Below are 18371 nucleotides of genomic sequence, written 5' to 3'. Positions count from 1 at the left end.
TCCTTTGTGCACTGGTTGCAAAACATGTGTGCATGTGCAAAGGCGCATAGTTTAGATAGGACAGAGCCCACCATGGCACATCAAGCCACTGTCTCCAACACCATCTTCAACCCCATCACCTTTGGTCACCTCCTTCCCACAGCTACCAGCCTCATTGTCTCCCATCCCCGCACTGCTCGTTTCTACCCTCTACCCAAGGTACACAAACCTAACCATCCGGGTAGATCCATTGTTTCCACTTGCTCTTGCCCCACCGAATTTGTTTCATCTTACCTTGACACTATCTTTTCTCTGCTGGCCCAATCCCTCCCCACCTACATCCACGATACCACAAATGCCCTTCATCTCTTCAATGACTTCAGATTCCCTGAACCAGACCACCTTATCTTCATGATGGATGTCCAATCACTTCATACATCCAGCCCCCAGACAGAAGGTCTTAAAGCACTTTGCTTCTTCCTGGACCAGAGACCCGACCAGTCACCCTCCACCACCACCCTCCTCTGCCTGGCAGAACTTTTCCTCACTTTAAACAACTTCTCCTTTAACTTGTCTCACTTTCTCCAAATCAAAGGTATAGGCATTTATACCCGGATGGGTCCCGCTATGCCTGCCTGTTAGTGGGCTTTGTGGAGCAATCCATGCTGCAAGCCTACACAGGCAAGACCCCTCAACTCTTCCTCTGGTATATCGATGACTACATTGGGGCTGCCTCATGCACCTGTGATGAGCTTGTTAACTTAATCCACTTTGCAGCCAACTTCCACCCTGATCTTAAACTCACTTGGTCCATCTCTGACAACACTCTCCCCCTCCCTGTATTTCTCTGCCTCCATCTCAAGAGCAAGCTTTCCACCAACATATATTACAAACCCACTAACCCCCACAACTACCTTTTTTTTAAAAAATATTTTACTTTTGATTTTCAAAGACATACAAATCAAAAAAAACAATCTCTTTCAACAATAGTACATAACATACACTCAGTCTATTTTTTCCCCACCACTTTCCCCTCCCTCCCATACCCTAATACAACAAAGAAAAGATTTGACTACACTTCCTCACACCTTGTCCCCTGCAAGGATTTTATCCCCTTCTCTCAATTTCTCCATCTCTGCCACATCTGTTCCCAAGATGAGGTCTTCCAGTTCAGATTGTTCGAAATGTCTGCCTTCTTCCACAAATGCGGCTACCCCTCCACCACCAACAACTCAGCTCTCACCCACATCTCCTCCATTTCCCGCTCATCTGCCCTGTGTGCCTCTGCCCCCAGATGCAACAAACTCACAATCCCTCTTATTCTCACCTAACACCCTACCACCCTCCACATCCAACACATTATTCTCTGAAATTTCTGTCACTAGAAACTATGAGTTATGGGAAGAGATTAGACAAACTTGGTGCTTTCTCTAGAGTATAGGAGGCTGAGTTCTGTGTGCCCGATGGAGATGAGGGGGGGCTGGTAGTCATGGTGGGGAGCTGGCTGATGGAGGACCTGTTTTCTTCAGGCTGACTTCCAGGCCAAACATTTTGGCAGTTTCCACAAAACAGGACGTCATGTGCTGGAGAGCTGGCTCTGAATGGCCAACTAAAGCGGCATCGTCTGCAAAGAGTAATTCACGGACAAGTTGCTCTTGTGTCTTGGTGTGCGCTTTCAGGTGCCTCAGATTGAAGAGACTGCAATCTGTGCGGTACTGGATGTAAACATCATCTTCATTGTTGAGGTCTTTCATGGCTTGTTTCAGCATCATGCTGAAGAAGATAGTAAAGAGGGTTGGTGCGAGGACGCAGCCTTGCTTCACGTCATTGTCAATGGAGAAGGGTTCGGAGAGCTCATTGCTGTATCTGACCCGACCTTGTTGGTTTTCTGCAGTTGGATAACCATGTTGAGGAACTTGGGTGGGGCATCCGAGGCATCACCTCCACCTTTGCAGACGATGCCGCTTTAGTTGCCCATTCAGAGCCAGCTCTCCAGTGCATGACGTCCTGTTTTGCGGAAACTGCCAAAATGTTTGGCCTGGAAGTCAAGCTGAAGAAAACTGAGGTCCTCCATCAGCCAGCTCCCCACCATGACCACCAGCCCCCCCACATCTCCATCGGGCACACTGAACTCAAAAAGGTCAACCAGTTTATCTACCTCGGCTGCACCATTTCATCTGATGCAAGGATCGACAAAGAGATAGACAACAGACTCGCTAAGGCAAATAGCGCCTTTGGAAGACTACACAAAAGAGTCTGGAAAAACAACCACCTGAAGAAACTCACAAAGATCAGCGTGTACAGAGCCGTTGTCATACCCACGCTCCTGTTCGGCTCCGAATCATGGGTCCTCTACCGGCATCACCTATGGCTCCCAGAACACTTCTATCAGCGCTGTCTCCGCTCCATCCTCAACATTCATTGGAATGACTTCATCACCAACATCAAAGTACTCAAGCTGGCGGAGTCCGCAAGCATCGAATCCATGCTGCTGAAGACCCAACTGCGCTGGGTGGGTCACGTCTCCAGAATGGAGGACCATCGCCTTCCCAAGATCATGTTATATGGCAAGCTCTCCACTGGCCACCGAGACAGAGGTGCACCAAAGAAGAGGTACAAGGACTGCTTAAAGAAATCTCTTGGTGCCTGCCACATTGACCGCCGCCAGTGGGCTGATATCGCCTCCAACCGTGCATCTTGGTGCCTCACAGTTCGGCGGGCAGCATCCTCCTTTGAAGAAGACCGCAGAGCCCACCTCACTGACAAAAGACAAAGGAGAAAAAACCCAACACCCAACCCCAACCAATCAATTTTCCCTTGCAACCGCTGCAACCGTGCCTGCCTGTACCCCATCGGACTTGTCAGTCACCAACGAGCCTGCAGCAGATGTGGACATACCCCTCCATAAATCTTCGTCCGCGAAGCCAAGCCAAAGAAAGAAAAAGGAGGCTGAGGACTGCACTGGAGAATAAAATCTGACTGTGGACTGAGTGAATATGAGGCAAGTTTTATTTTACACAGAGAGTGGTAAGTGCCTGGAAATGGCTGCCAGGACTAGATACAATAACACCATTTAAGAGGTTTATAAATAGATGGGTGAATATGAAGGAGATGGAGGGATATCTAGGTGCAAGCAGCAGTTTTCAAGTTGATTTGCACATCATGATCAGCACAGACATGTGGGCGAAGACACTTTTCTTTACGGCACTAAAGCTGAGAGTAAGCTTTTGCATTTCCTTTATCTTAAAGCGTTTGCATTTCCTTTATCTTCAGGGGAGCAAAGGACAAATTTGAATTTTCCTCAAAAAATGTTGGTGACATAGCCACAATTTTAGTGGGTCACTGTCCACGAGATTGTCGGAGGTTCACTTCGAAAAGTGACGTGGAGTGGCATGTTAAAGAGGTTATTATAACCGAGAAAGAGCTTGGCAACAAGTAAGTATCTATCACCTGAGTGTGAAGTGGCGTGTTGAATGCAAGGAGATACTTGGAACTTCATAAAATTACAAACCTCTCCTCACAGAAAAGGAACTTGGATATATTAGGAAGGTGTATTTCACACACCCAGACACACCCACACACACACAGACACACCCACACACACGCGCGCACAGACACACACACACCATATTCCTCGGCTACTTCAATGCCTGGCATTCTTCAGAGTTTTATGTTCTTAATATCGGATCTTGTGAGAATCTACATACGAAGTTTGGTCATCCCCCTTTAAAAAATATTTCTGAGGCAAAAATGGAGAACACTGCCTATAAACTTAAAATAAACAGGTATCTACAGATGTAGAGGTCACTTTTCTTAAAAGTTTGATGTCAATGTGTTTTGAAAATGTCTTCTTTGTTCATTAAATCCTCAAGGAGAGTCCTTCATCAGAAGCTATCTTAATAACGTAGCCTCAAATTGAGAGTTTTTGACACGAACATCTTTGTTGTAATAGAAGGCTCCATTTCGAAAGATGACAGAGTAGTGAAACCAGTACTTGATTATTATAAAGTCACGTAAACACGTTTTGTTTTGCAGGTACATCTTTGACTGCAATGCAAAAATAAAGCTGAGCCATAAAAGAAATGATTACAAGGCCTTTGAGTGTACAAAAATTGTGGAGAGTTTTGCCAGCAAGGTACGCAGTTTAGTACCTGTTAAATATGAGGTCATCGTCATCACTGGTGATGTAAAAGGTGCTGGAACTGATGCCAATGTATCCATAACTATTTATGGAAGTAATGGTGACTCAGGCAGTCGTAGGCTGAAGAACAAATTCCGGAACCTCTTTGAGCGGGGCAATACAGACCGTTTCATTCTTGAAATACTGGATTTGGGAGAGTTAAACAAGGTGAAAATCGAGCACAACAGTGCCAATGCGAATGCTGGCTGGATGCTGGAACATGTTGAGATTACCAACATTGCCACCGGAGTGACCACTATCTTTCCATGTGGCAAATGGCTGGACAAGAAAAGGGGAGATGGGCTAACGTACAGGGAGTTATACCCTAAATTTTAATCGGTGGCAAGAATACCCTATCTCCCCTTCTGATGTTTCCCCCTCTCCTGTTAAAGCTGACTTTTTTTGGGATGTTCCATTGCCAACTTACCCTGGCTTTTAATGGATGAAAATTTTGGAGTATTGGCTGCAGTTTTGGTCACCTAACTACAGGAAAGATGTCGATAAGATTGAAAGATTACAGAGAAGATTTACTGGGATGTTGCTGGGACTTCAGGGACAGTTACAGGTTAGGACTTTATTCCCAGGAGCATAGAAGAATGAGGGGAGATTTGATCGAGGTTTACAAAGTTATGATAGGGATTGACAGAGTAAATATAGGTAGGCTTTTTCCACTAAGATTAGATGAGATATAAGCCAGAGGACACAGGATAAGGGTGAAAGGGGAAATAATTAGGGGGAACAACTTCACACAGAGAGTAGTGGGAGAGTAGAATGACCTGCCAGCTGAAGTTGTGAATGCGGGCTCAATTTGAACATTTAAGAAAATCTGGACAGGTACATGGATGGGTGGGGTATGGAGGGCTATGGACTGGGTGCAGGTCAGTGGGCCTAGGCAGAATAATAGTTCAGCACAGACTAGAAGGGCCAAAAGGCCTGTTTTCTCTGCTGTAATGTTCTATGGTTCTATCAGCAAACTGACCAAAACAAAAAAGTGCCTTATGAGCTTTAACCATATAACCATTTATGGGATGTCTCAAAGTGCAAAGCTCAGGCAGTGGATGTGGAAGAGTGAAGCGCAGGCATGTCGGGGAAATTGGTTGCCATATCCAAAATGGTGGGAACTAGTGCTCAGTTGCTCAGTGGCTTACCTGAGGTTGAGTAGGATTGGATGGACAAGCTTAGCCTCAGGGTTCAGTGATCTTTGAGTCAAGCCAGATCTACAAGAGCTTTCAGGTGACCCAGCCCAAAGGCTATGACACACTGTCCCAGCCCCCTTCTCTCAATCATGCCTTCCTTTGGTTTATCTGGACTGCAGTTTGATCATTCAACAGCAGATTTATAGTCAGTGCTGTCAGTGGACAGGAGGTGAGTAGTGAACTGTCCAGAATATTGTCATTTCCCTTCTGGAATATTAGAGAAGTATGAAGATAATACCTGGAGTACAAATGTGCGAGAATGTGATAGGAAGAATACCAAAATAGAACAATGATGACTCACCGAGTGATCTGGGAATGCCGAGTGATGGAATGCAGAAAATAAACATGAAGGCAAATGGTACATTGGACTTCATAGCAAGGGGGTTGGTGTTAAGAGGGTTAGAGCTAAGAAATGTCTTACTGTAATATACAATGCATTGATGAGACAACACCTGCAGAGGATTTGGTGTCAGTACCTCAGTCAGGTCAAGTTGTTTATTGTCCTCTGATTGTACAATTGCAACCCAACAAAACAGCGTTCGTAGTGCAAAAGATCCAGACACACAACCAGACATAATACACATACAAATAATACATATGCAGAACAAGTATTTCATCTATACAAGTAAATAAATATGAGAGTCTTAGTGCAAGCAGTTCCTTTGGTCGTTCAGCATTCTAAATGCCCGAGGGAAGAAGCTGTTCCTCACCCTAGTGGTCCTGGCTCTGATCCTCCTGTATCTTTTTCCTGTGGGGGAGCAGCTGAAAGATGCTTTGTGTGGTGAGGAAGAGGTTCTCAATGATTCTGCATGTCCTCTTCAGACAATGATCCCGATAGATGACATAATTGGCGGGGGGTGGTGGGGGGGATACTTCAGTGATCCTCCCTGCCACTTTCATGGTTCTGTGAATTGTCCTCTGAACCTCTGCAGGTGTGGTCTCATCAATGAATTATACATTACAGTAAGGCATTCCTTAGCCCTAACACACCAACCCCCTTGCTATGAAGAACAATGTATCATTTGCCTTTTCCATCTCTCAGGAAAGATATATTTGAATGAAGGGCGACAAACCACAGATCCACTTGAAAAGAAGGGGTTTCTACTGACTTGGAGTTCAGAGGAATGAATGGCAATCTTAATGAGTTAAATAAGGTTCTGACATAGATTGACATTATAGATGCAGTGAGTCTGTTTAAACTGGAGAACCTATAATTAGGATATAAATCATTGAAACTAAAAATGATTTAATATTTTTCTTGGACCCTTAAGTAGATGCTGCTCCTAGTCATAATAACCATTTGGTTTCCCTGTAAAATGATGTGAACTTAACCAAAGGGCATTTGTAAGGGACATTTGTAGAGAGAAGGTAGTGAATCTCTGGAATTCTGTATCTTGGAAAGCAGTAGGGTCTCAGCCACTGAGAATGTTCAAGCTGGAGACCAATAGATTATTGGAAATGAAGAGAATCAAGTGGCATTAGGTTTGTGCAGGGAAGTGGCAGTGAACTAACTGATCAGCCATGATGACAGAGCAGACACTAGAGGCAATCAGACAACATCCAAGCTGCACTGTTAAAGATCTGTACTCCACGACTACTGGGTGTTGAACACAATCCCCTGACTAATGAAGGACGGCACACCATACACCTTCCTAACCACCCCATCAACTTGCAATGAGTCAAACTGTTCCACTGTCATCTACCCAGGGTGGGGAATTGCCCAGGTTTGTCCCATTTACCAATGGTGAGACAACCCCTTTCCAGTTATTTATAGTCCAATCAGTCTTCTCTTGGTCATCAACAAAGTGATGAAAGGTGTTCGAGACACGCGACTACAGATGCTGGAAACTGGAGCAAAGAGCAAACTGCTGGAGGAACTCGGCGTGGAGGCAAAGAGATAGTCAACATTTTGGGTCAGGACTCTGGACTGAAAATGTAGATGAAACATAGGCAGTGTGTCGAAATTAGAGAGAGAGAGGGCTGAGAGTGGGGCTAGTAAAATCTCGGGAAGAGAAAGAGTTGGGGAGCAGTTCCAGAGAAATTTTGGAACAAGGATTGTTCCATGGAGCCAACAAAAAGACAGACAAAGCAGGGGCCAATTCAAGTGCCATGGCTACACCTTTTATCTGTAGAAAGTCAAAGAATTGGGAGGGGCTGCCTTGGTACATGGAAAAAGTCAGGGAAGGGAGCCAAAATAAAATAATGGTGTTGTGATCTATCAAATGGAACAAATTCATCTCATGAAAACCAAGAAACTGCAGATGCTCAAACTAAAACCAGGAAAGCAAGTCAGATTCCATCTGTGTTTCAGTTAAAAGCTCTTCAACAAGCTATGCCAAACATGATGTTCCCTTATTCTAACCTTGTAAAAAGACTCTAACATTTTCTCTACTACTGATGTTATTTTAACCAGTGTTAACTCTGTTCATAAATAGTCCCACGACTCATAAAAGGAGGAAGAATGAAAGCAAAGAGCCTTTGACCCGAAACAATAGTTCTGTTTCTCTCTCCATAGATACCGGCTGAAATGCTGAGCATTTGACATGTTTTTTTTTAATGCTCTTCAATGCCCAAAGGGCAGTGTTAATGGCTTAGGGTATATCTAAAGTCAATGGGCATTTTTTGAGTTTAGAATCGATGAGGGTAGCAAGGTTAGTGTAGCAGTTAGTGCAGCGCTGTTACAGTGCCAGTGACCGGGGTTCAAATCCGGCATTGTCTATAAGGAGTTTCTACATTCTCCCCATGTCTGCTTGGGTTTCCTCCCACCCCTTGAAATATACCGGGGTGGGAGGACAACTGGGCATAATGGGGCGGCACAGGCTCATGCTGTATGGCTAATTTATTTTAAATGGTTGTGTTTCTCAGATGTCAATCTCCTCCAGAGATTGGTACCTCATATGCCTACCTAACCATTCATTTCTCCCATCACTGGCACCCAGGGGCTGCAGTATATGTTTCTAAAATGTGCACCAGTTACTCACCTACACACCTCCCAAACCAATGGCCTTTACCATTGAATTGAATAGACAATTGTATTATCCCATGATGAGGGGTTGATGTGCAGGTGGAACCAGGTGAGAGGAGGGAAGAGTGGAGATTATGACAAATGATAGGAGGTGATAAGTGGACACAACAGAGGGTTGAAAGGAACATGATGAGTGGAACCAAATGAGGGAGGGATGGTAGATAGATGGTGGTGGGAACAGTAAGGGCAGGGGACAGCAGAGGGGGTGGGTGATGGGTAGAAGGAGCCAAGTGGGTGAGAAGAAAGAAACTGTGGGACGGGATTGATGGGGGGAGCGGGTTCTAAAGTGGTGGTGGAGAATGTGAGTGGACCTGGTTGGATCAGAAGGAGAGAAAAAAAGGAACTGAGGAGATACATCTGTGAAATTGGATAATTCAATTTTCACGCTGTTGAGATGGAGATTACCCAGGTGGAATAGAAGATGCTGTTCCTCGTGTTTGGATTTATCCTCACCCTGGCAGTGGAGAAGGCAGAGGGCAGATAGATTGATGTGGGAATAGGAAGGGGAGTTAAAATAGCTTGCAGCAGGAACTCCAGCTGATCTTTGATAAGTAGTCACTTAGTCTGCATTCAGTCTCACCAATGTAATGGAGGTCACATCAAAAGCACCAGATGCTATAGACAAGGTTAGAAGAGATGTATGAGAATCACTTCCTCACTGAAAAGACTGTTTAGGTCCCAGGATGGAAGGAGCTGTAGGAACAGAATTTGCACCTCCTACAGTTGAGGGGAAAGTGCATGGGGATGGGGAGTCATGGAGAGAGTATTCCCTTGGAATGGGGTTGGGAGGGGGAGATCACGTTGTGGCTGGTGGAAATGTCGGAGAATGATGCACTGGGTGTAGAGGCTTGTAGGATGAAAGGTAAGAGCTGAGGGAACTCTGTTCGGTTTAGAGGGAGGTGGGGTGAGAGGAGAGCCCAGGAAATGGAGATGTAGGTGAGGGCTCCGCTGTGGTGGACAAGCCACGTTTCTTGAAAAGGAGATAAACAATAAAAAAATCTGCTGATGCATTACACAAAAGTGCTGGAGAATCTCAGCTGTCCACACAGCATCCATAGGAAGAAAAGAGTAACCAATGTTCTGGGCCTGAGCAGTTCATGGGGAAAAGGAGGATATTTCAGATTTCCCGGAATGAAAGGCAATGTCACTTTTATTTATAAATGATTTAGATGAAGTGGAGGAGTGGGTTAGTAAATTTGCAGATAATATAAGCCTCAGAGGTATTGTGGATAGTGCAGAAGGTTGTCGTAGGATGTTGAGTTGGGCAGAGAAGTGGCAGATGGAATTCAATTGAAGTGATGCACTTTGGAAGATCGAACTTGAAGGTGGTGTTTGTAGTTAATGGCATAGTTCTTAATAGTCCGGAGAATGCCCAGGTCCAGAGATCCCTCAGGGGTGCCATGCAAGTTGATGGGGTGGTTAGGAAGGTGTATGGTGTGCCGTCCTTCATTAGTCAGAGGATTGTGTTCAACACCCAATAAGTAATGGTGCACTTCTATGAAGCTCTGATTAAACCTCACTTGAAGTATTATGTTCAGATCTGGGTTGCCTCATGACAGAAAAGATATAGATGCTTCAAAGAGGATTCAGAGGACACTTACTAGGATGATGTCTGGATTGGAGAACATGTCTTATGAAGCAAGATTGGCAGAGCTCGATCTTTTCTCTTTGGAGTGATGAAGAATGAGAGGTGACTTAATAGAGACATATACAAAAGATTATGAGGGGCTTAAATAGGGTGGACACAATAGCAAAGACCAGAGGACATCTGTTTAAGGTGAGTGGTGAAAGTGTCGGACATATGTCAGAGCTTTTTACACAGAGAGTGGTGAGTGCCTGGAATGCATTGCCAGGGATGATGGTAGAGCTTAGTACAATGGGGATATTCAATACTCTTTGAAATGCACATGGATGTAAGAAAAATAGAGGGCAATGAGTGTGAAGTAGATGGTCATGGAGTTAGTTAACACAGGGTAGCACAACATAGTAGTCTGAAGGGCCTGTATTGTGTTTTAATCTTGTATATTCTATGTTCAATGATCTCAACAGCAGATGTAGCAAATTCAGAGAGACTGAGAAAAGAGGAATGGTGTCCTTCAAAGAGGCAAGGTGGGAGAAGGAGTTGTAGAGATACCCATGGGAGTGAATGGGTTTACAGTAAATGTCAGTGAATATTTTGTCTCCTGAGGTGGAGAAAGAGTGATCCAGAAACGAGGGAGTGTTGGAAATAGTCCAATTGAATTTGAGGGCATTGTGGAACCATGGTGTGTCTATGTCTTTGGGCCATGCCAAGTCTTTAGGTGTATTTAAGGCAGAGATTTCTCTTGATTAGCCAGGGCATCAAAGGTTATGGGAAGAAGGCCAGGCAGTGAGGCTGTGGAAAAATGGATCAACTCATGATTAAATAGAGGGGAAGACTTGACGGGATTCTGCTTCTATGTCTTACGTATTCACTGCCTCTCTTCTCTATTCTGCTGAGAGTTTACATAGAAACATAGAAGATAGGAGCAGGAGTAGGTCATTCAGCCCTTCGAGCCTGCTCCGCCATTCAATGAGATCATGGCTGATCTTAAAGTTCAGTACCCCGTCCCCGCCTTCTCTCCGTAACCCCTAATTCCCTTATACTGAAGAAATATATCTAATTCCCTCTTAAATATATTCAATGAACCTGCCTCTTCTGTTCTCTGTGGCAATGAATTCCACAGATTCACCACCCTCTGGGTGAAGAAATTCCTCCTCATCTCAGTTCTAAATGGTTTGCCCATTAACTTCGAACCATGGCCCCGGGTTCTGGACTCCCCCACCATTGGAAACATCCCTTCTGCATCCATTCTGTCCAGTCCTGCCAGAATTTTATATGTCTCTATGAGATCCCCTCTCAATCTTCTAAACTCCAGTGAGTACAATCCCAAATTGCGCAATCTTTCCTCATAAGTTACTCCTGCCATTCCAGGTATCAGCCTGGTGAATCGCCTCTGCACTCCCTCCATTGCAAGAACATCCTTCCTCAGATAAGGCAACCAAAACTGCACACAATACTCCAGATGTGGTCTCATCAAGGCTCTGTACAGCTGCAGTAAGGTATCCTTATTCCTATACTCAAACCCTCTTGATATGAAGGCCAACATACCCAAGAATCCCTAGGTCTCTCTGCACTTCCCCATCTCCCAATCTATTGCCATTCAAATAGTAATCTGCCCTCAGGTTTGTATTACCAAAGTGGATAACCTCACATTCATCCACATTGTAGTGCATTTGCCATGTATCTGCCCAGTCCCCCAATTTATCCAAATCACACTGGAGCTTCCTGACCCCCCCCCCCCCCCTTACCCCTCATAGCTTAGTGTCGTCTGCAAATTTGGAGATATTACATCCAATCCCCTCGTCTAGATCATTAATGTAAATTGTGAACAGCTGAGGTCCCAGTACAGATTCCTGTGGTACCCCACTGGTTACCGCCTGCCACTCAGAAAATGAGCCGTTTATCCCAATTCTCTGTCTTCTATCTGCCAGCCAGTTCTCAATCCACATCAATACCTTGTCTCCAATCCCATGAGCCTTGATTTTGCATGCCAGTCATTTATGTGGAACCTTATCGAAGGCCTTTTGGAAATCCAGGTACACCACATCCACTGGCTCTCCCCCATCTATTTTACCTGTCACCACCTCAAAGAATTCCAATAGATTTGTCAAGCATGATTTACCTTTTGTAAATCCATGTTGACTCTGTCCAATCCCTTCTCTGCTAGTCATATGCTCCACTATTACATCCTTAATAATGGATTCCATCATTTTGCCCACTACTGATGTAAGGCTCTCCGGCCTATAATTCCCCACTTTTTCTCTACCCCCCTTTTTAAATAGTGGGATAACATTAGCTACCCTCCAATCCATGGGTACTGATCCTGAGTTTTTAAAGCATCTGCTATCTGAATGTCCACTTCTTTAAGTATCCTAGGATGTAGATTATGAGGCCCTTGGGATTTATCGGCCTTCAATCGCTTCAATTTCCCCAAGACTATGTCCTTAGAGATACTGATTTCTTTCAGTTCCTCCCTTGCATTAGTCTCTATGTTTCACAACATCCTTGGGAGGTTATTTGTATCCTCTCTTGTGAAAACAGAACTAAAGTAAAGTAAGAATTTAATTGGTCTGCCATTTCCTTATTCCCATTATATATTCCCCTTATTCTGACTGCAAGGGACCTACTCTGGATTTCACCAATCTTTTCCTCTTGACATATCTATAAAAGCTTTTGCAGTTGGTTTTTATATTTGCCGCAAGCTTACTTTCATAATTTATTTTTGTCCTCTTGATTAATCCCTTTGACCTCCTTTGCTGCATCTTGAACTGCTCCCAGTCTTCGGATTTGATACTTTTTTTTGGCCAATTGATATGCTCTCCCTTTGGACCTAATGCTGTCTCTAATTTCCCTTGTTATTCACGGTTGAGTCACCTTTTTTGGTTTATTTTTATGCCAAACCGGTATAAAAATTATTTCTGCAATTCTTCCATTAGATCTGTGAATGCTTTCCATTGTCTATCCACAGTCAACTCCCCCATAAACACCACCCAATCAATCTTACTCAACTCCCGTCTCATACCATCATAATTCCCTTTATTTAAATTCAGGACCTTAGTCTCAGTTTTAATTTCATCACTCTCCATGTCGAGTGAGAATTCGATCATATTGTGATCGCTCCTACCCAAAGGGCCTCGTACAACAAGATTGTTGATTAGCCCCTTATCATTGCATAATACCCAATCTAAAATGGCCTGCTCCCGAGTTGGTTCCTCGACATATTGGTCTAGATAACCGTACCGTAAACATTCAAGGAATTCCTCCTCCTCAGTATTCTCTCACCATCAATACTACCCCACCCCCTTTTCTTTCTTGCCGATCCCTCCTAAGTATTGTATATCCTGGGATGTTAAGTTCCCAGGCTTGCCCACCCTGCAGCCATATTTCTGTAATCCCAAACAAATCGTATTTGTTTGTCTCAATTTCCACAGCCAATTCATCTACCTTGTTCCAAATGCTTCTTACATTAAGATATAAAGCCTTCAGATTTGCTTTTTTCACCCTCCTTGCTCTTTCTGATTTTTTACTTTCGCTGCCTAACCCAACTTTTCCTATTTTACCTTTCCTGTTCTTTGCCCCATCATACAGGTTCCCATCCCCCTGCCAAATTAGTTTAAACCGCATCCAACGGCTGCACCAAACCTAGCTGCCAATATATTAACCCCTTTTGGGTTTAGGTGTAACCCATCCTTTTTGTAAAGGTCATGCCTTCCCCAAAAGAGATCCCAATGGTCCAAGAAGCCAAAACCCTGTCTTTTACACCAGCCCCTCAGCCACACATTCATTTGTCTTAATCTTCCATTTTTGTCCTCAGTTGCACTTGGCACAGATAGCAAACCAGAGATCACCACCCTGGTGGTCCTGTTTCTTAGCTTCTGTCCTAGCTTACTGTAATCCTTTTTTAGTACCTCCTCCCTCTTTTTATCAATGTCATTGGTACCCACATGTACCAAGACATCAGGCTGCTTACACTCTCAGAATACTCTGGACCCAATTTGAGATATCCCTTACCCTTGCACCAGGGAGGCAGCACACCATGCGGGTATACCTATCTTGCTCACAGCATCTCTTGTCTGTACCTCTGACAATGGAGTCCCCAATGACCACTGCATTCCTTCTTACCTTTTGTACCACCGTACCAGGCTCAGTGCCAGCGACCTGATCACTGCGGCCAGCTTCTGTCAGGTCATCTCCCTCAACAGCATCCAACACAATATACCTGTTGCTGAGAGGAGTAGTCAGAGACGTGCTCCCCATTTTCCAGGCATTTTTCTTCCTTCCCCTGACAGTTACCCACTTACCTGACACATCTGGTCTCAGGGTAACTATCTCCCTGAAAGTTGTATCTATTAACTCCTCACTCTCCCTTACGAGCCGCAGGTCCTCAAGCTGCAGTTCCAGATCCCCAATTCGGTCCTTAAGGAACTGCATCTCGGTGCACCTGACGCAGATGTGGCTATCTGGGAGGGTGGAACTCACCCATGGTTCCCACATCTGACATCCAGAACAAAGCACTAAGCCCATAGGCATGACTGAGTTAAAATAATGCCGCTTACCTTTCTCCTCACCTGCTTTCACCTAAGCCTGTTGAGCCAAAGCCTGGAAGTCCCACTCCTATGCCGCGTCGCTCGCTCGCCTGGCCGCTCACCTCACCTTCTCGTCACTTTCACCAAGCTCCTCCACTTCCAACTCTCAGCCGAACCAAGTAGGCCCAAGCCCCGGTAAGCCCCTGACTTTTATAACTTACCTTCTCATCACTTTCTCCAAGCTCATCCTCCTCCGACTCACAGCCCGACTCTCTCTGAGCTCCTCCTCCGACTCACAGCCGATTCAAGTTTAGGCTGACTTTATCTGCTTGTTCCTCTCCCCAACCTTTTGCTTCTGCTGTCCCTGGTATCCTGCATTCAGTGCCTCATTAATCTCACTCTTCAGCTTCATGCACTGCTCTCCCCCATACCAACCCCCCCCCCTTTAAATTACCCAGGTGGGAGGTACTCAATGATGAAGCCTCTGCACCTGCAGGATACATCCAGACTAACATGGGCAATGGAATCTCATTTTTGACCATCCCCAATGATCCTAGTACCTTTGTTCTTGCACCTGTGTTGAGCTGCCATGCTAGGACCCAGGGCAGCATCCTACACCGTCTATCTTTTCATGCAGAGATCTGCCCACTGGAAAATCTGTCAATTTGTTCTCCCTAAGTTTAGACACATCATGCATGTTTCTTAAACCACAACATTCACCATCAGAAAAATCTACAGTCAACCCACAACCACCAATACAATCAGGGAGTAAAAATCTGTTCAGTTGAGGAAAAGCTCTCCACAATTTATGGGCACATCAGTGCAGTCAGTGGCTGTCTGAATGATGTAACTTAGATGCCTCCTGCTTCTGACTGTAGTTGGTGAAATCATCTCTGCGCAAAGAGATTTACATAGGTTGGCATGTCGTGGGCTGAGGCACCTGTACTGTGCTGTAATGTTCTATGTGCATGTGGGCAACCTCCTTGATGCTGTGATGAGCAGCAAACCGTGAGATGTTGCAGCTACTTGTAAAGATCCTGTGGTGAGGAAGTTAAGGGTTGGCATGATCACCGCAGAGAGAGAAGTCCAATCAGAGGGGCACGGCGAAGGCCTTCCCACAAAGTGCCGCATTCCCAATGTTGGCAGCCTTGGAATAGCTGAGTTTGCAAAAGCAATGTTCACCAGAGAGGCCCAGGCTGTGAGTTCTCCAGTCCTGAGAACTCACCTGAGTGTGGCCATGCAATGTCTCCAGTAATGGAATGCTGTTAGCAGTGTCACCATTGAGGCACCTACGGAATCAGTTTCTTGGAAACTAAAAGCTGGAGACAACATTGAGTGTTAGCTGAAGCATGCCAGACCTGTCAGTTCTGAAATGAAACAGTGTCTGCAGACTCTATGGTTTTATTAAAAACACAAAAATGCTGGAGGAACTCAGCAGGTCACGCAGCTTCCAATAGGAGGTAAAGAGATGTATCTAACGTTTCGGGCCTTTCTTCCTTCCTCCCCTAGCCTTTTGATTCGGGCACCTGCCTGCTTTTGCCTTATACCTTAAGTAGGACTCAAGCCCAAAACATTCATTATATATCTTTACCTCCTATGGACCTATTATCAGATCCAAATCGAGTCTCCCACAGAAAACATACATTTCAGGAAAAAGAATAAGCGAGAGCAGTGTGCTCTGAGACATGCCGTTATTGTCCAATGCTTCGCTACAAGATGGTACTCTAAAATTCCAATTTATTATATTAGGGGCTGATGTGGAAATTGGGCCATCATTAAGTGTGCACCTTATGTTGGGGAAACCTCAGATACAATCACATGAGTAGCCCTGCATGTCAAATATATACCGATACTGTTTGTCCCTAAAATTACTCTGACCACAATCTCACTTGAGATGGCTATTTATAACACACAATTTCTGCAAAAAGGCCATCAGTCAAGTACTGAACAATCATTTTAGAATAAAGAAGTAAGCATTTAGGACTGCGCTGGAGAAATTACTTGGTTCAGTGGATTATGAATCAATGTGATGGTAGAGACCTAGTCACTGAGGGTATCCAAGGCTGAGACGGATTAGTTTTTAAAGATTCAAGGGATATTGGAACCAGGCGGGAAATATTGAAAGGCAGGATTTTATTGAATAGTGAGCTGATATGGGGTGGTAAACGGCCTACTCCTCGAATTATTTATTTTTAAATGTGAAGGGGATTTCTCTCAAGCATTTTCTCCTCAAAAACAATGCAGTTTTCTTCTTCTCTACCACTTACCTCTAAAAGGTCCAAACACCAATTACTTTGGTTAACTCAGGTAAGAATCTTCTCTCCGCACTCACTGCCCCCATGACATCCCTCAAACTTCCCATGGTCGGGTTTAACTCAAACACCGCTTTAAGAGCTTATCTGAAAGTAATCTTAAACATTTTGTTATTGGGTTGTCATTATCCCAGACAAACTTGGCTCTCTCAACAAAACAATGGATTGAAGCATTTTTTTTTAAAGGGAAACATATTTTTCCCCTCAGAGATACTGTCCAAGTGTCAATAAGCTTCTGAAATGGGGAGAGAAGGCAGGAGAATTAAAAGATTATCCAGATTCACTATCATATATTGTGTAAGATGCCCCTGAGGAACTCAGGTAGGGTTTACAAATTGTATTGTAACATGAGTTTAACCTGCTAATTTGGCAGGTTTTCACACACCCACCTCACCAAAAGGGTGGGATTGCCCTTAAATTGGCCGGTCGCTGTTCGACCGGCCAATTTAGAGCCCAGTGTGTGAGGAGCTGCAGAGGCCCGATACACGGGGAGGAAACACAGCCCCAATTTGTGAACCCCCCAGGGAAACTACAAAGAGAAAGAATATCCCAGCCCTTTCTATAACTTATCTGTTGCATGTTTATTAGTTCATTGTCATTTTTGCCAATTGCTGCTTTGTGTGGCAATTCTCAATGAGAAAGGCAGTCAAGCCAAACAATTCTTGTTGTTAAGTCATAAAATCTCAGAATCCAATAAAAAGCCGATGACATAGCAGTGAGTAAAGGATGTTTTCTTATCAAAGAGTTTCAACACGAGCTCCCAACCAATTTGATAGGTTGGATGAGAAATCAGACGTCAAAGTTCACAAATGAAGGATTGACATAAGTTTGAGAAGCAGCAAGACATAATGAGGAAGGCAAAGCTGTGATTCATTTTGTCAAGTGTTCAGAGTGTTAAAAGGACATTACCATTAACCAGGAGCAGCAGATTTTAATCCATGTGGCTCAGGTAAAGTCTATTTCCTGGTGGATCACAGTAAAATGAAGTAAATAGGTAGGATCTGCTGCCAGTGTTGGAACAGTAATTGAAGGTTTTGGTGTATTTCGACCCACTTCACTCTCCCCCATTCATTGCAATATTGAAACCAAGGAGGTGATGAAGTCAGTCCACTTCGAAGGTTACCCATTAAGGTCACTGTGTCCTTTGAGGCTGGGTGCCCCAGGATTGAAAACTAGGAGGAGCCACAAGGAAGGAGAGGTTGGAAATGAGGGATAGATAGGGACCCTCGATGTATCTGGAGAGACTTCAATAATCCTCAGTTAAAGAGGAAGTCTGTCACCAGCCTGGTTCCACCACAGCAGCATTCGCAACCTTCTGGCCATCTAGTCTCATTTATATTGTGCCTGATAGCAAGATAAACACATGTCTTTGATATTCCAGAATAAATAAATCTTGAGTTGATTTTTAAAATGTCTTTTAGCTGATTTCTTATTTCACCGATTTTATGTTATAATCCTATAATTTCTTTCCTCTTTTGGAAAGACAGAAATGAAATTTGCTGTTTTATTTTTCATCTCCCTCCCATCAGTGTAGCTCTTTTGTAACAAACAAATGTTTGTTACTGATGGAA

At 44.3% G+C, this 18371-nt stretch overlaps 1 protein-coding gene across 1 annotated transcript in view; it reads left to right on the top strand.

Moving 5' to 3' along the window:
• loxhd1a (lipoxygenase homology PLAT domains 1a) overlaps positions 1-4495 on the top strand; it is a 221516-nt gene extending 217021 nt beyond the window's left edge. Inside the window, exons 46-47 of the mRNA XM_069923807.1 lie at positions 3253-3414; positions 4015-4495. Of these exons, the coding sequence (XP_069779908.1) occupies positions 3253-3414; positions 4015-4495 (643 nt within the window). The remainder of the gene's footprint in view (positions 1-3252; positions 3415-4014) is intronic.
• Positions 4496-18371: the final 13876 nt, after the last annotated feature.

The sequence above is a fragment of the Narcine bancroftii genome, chromosome 3 (genome assembly GCF_036971445.1).
Source record: "Narcine bancroftii isolate sNarBan1 chromosome 3, sNarBan1.hap1, whole genome shotgun sequence".
In the NCBI taxonomy this organism is placed as follows: domain Eukaryota; kingdom Metazoa; phylum Chordata; class Chondrichthyes; order Torpediniformes; family Narcinidae; genus Narcine; species Narcine bancroftii.
Note: the sequence above shows the minus strand (reverse complement) of the source record. Positions and strands in the feature narration are given on the sequence as shown.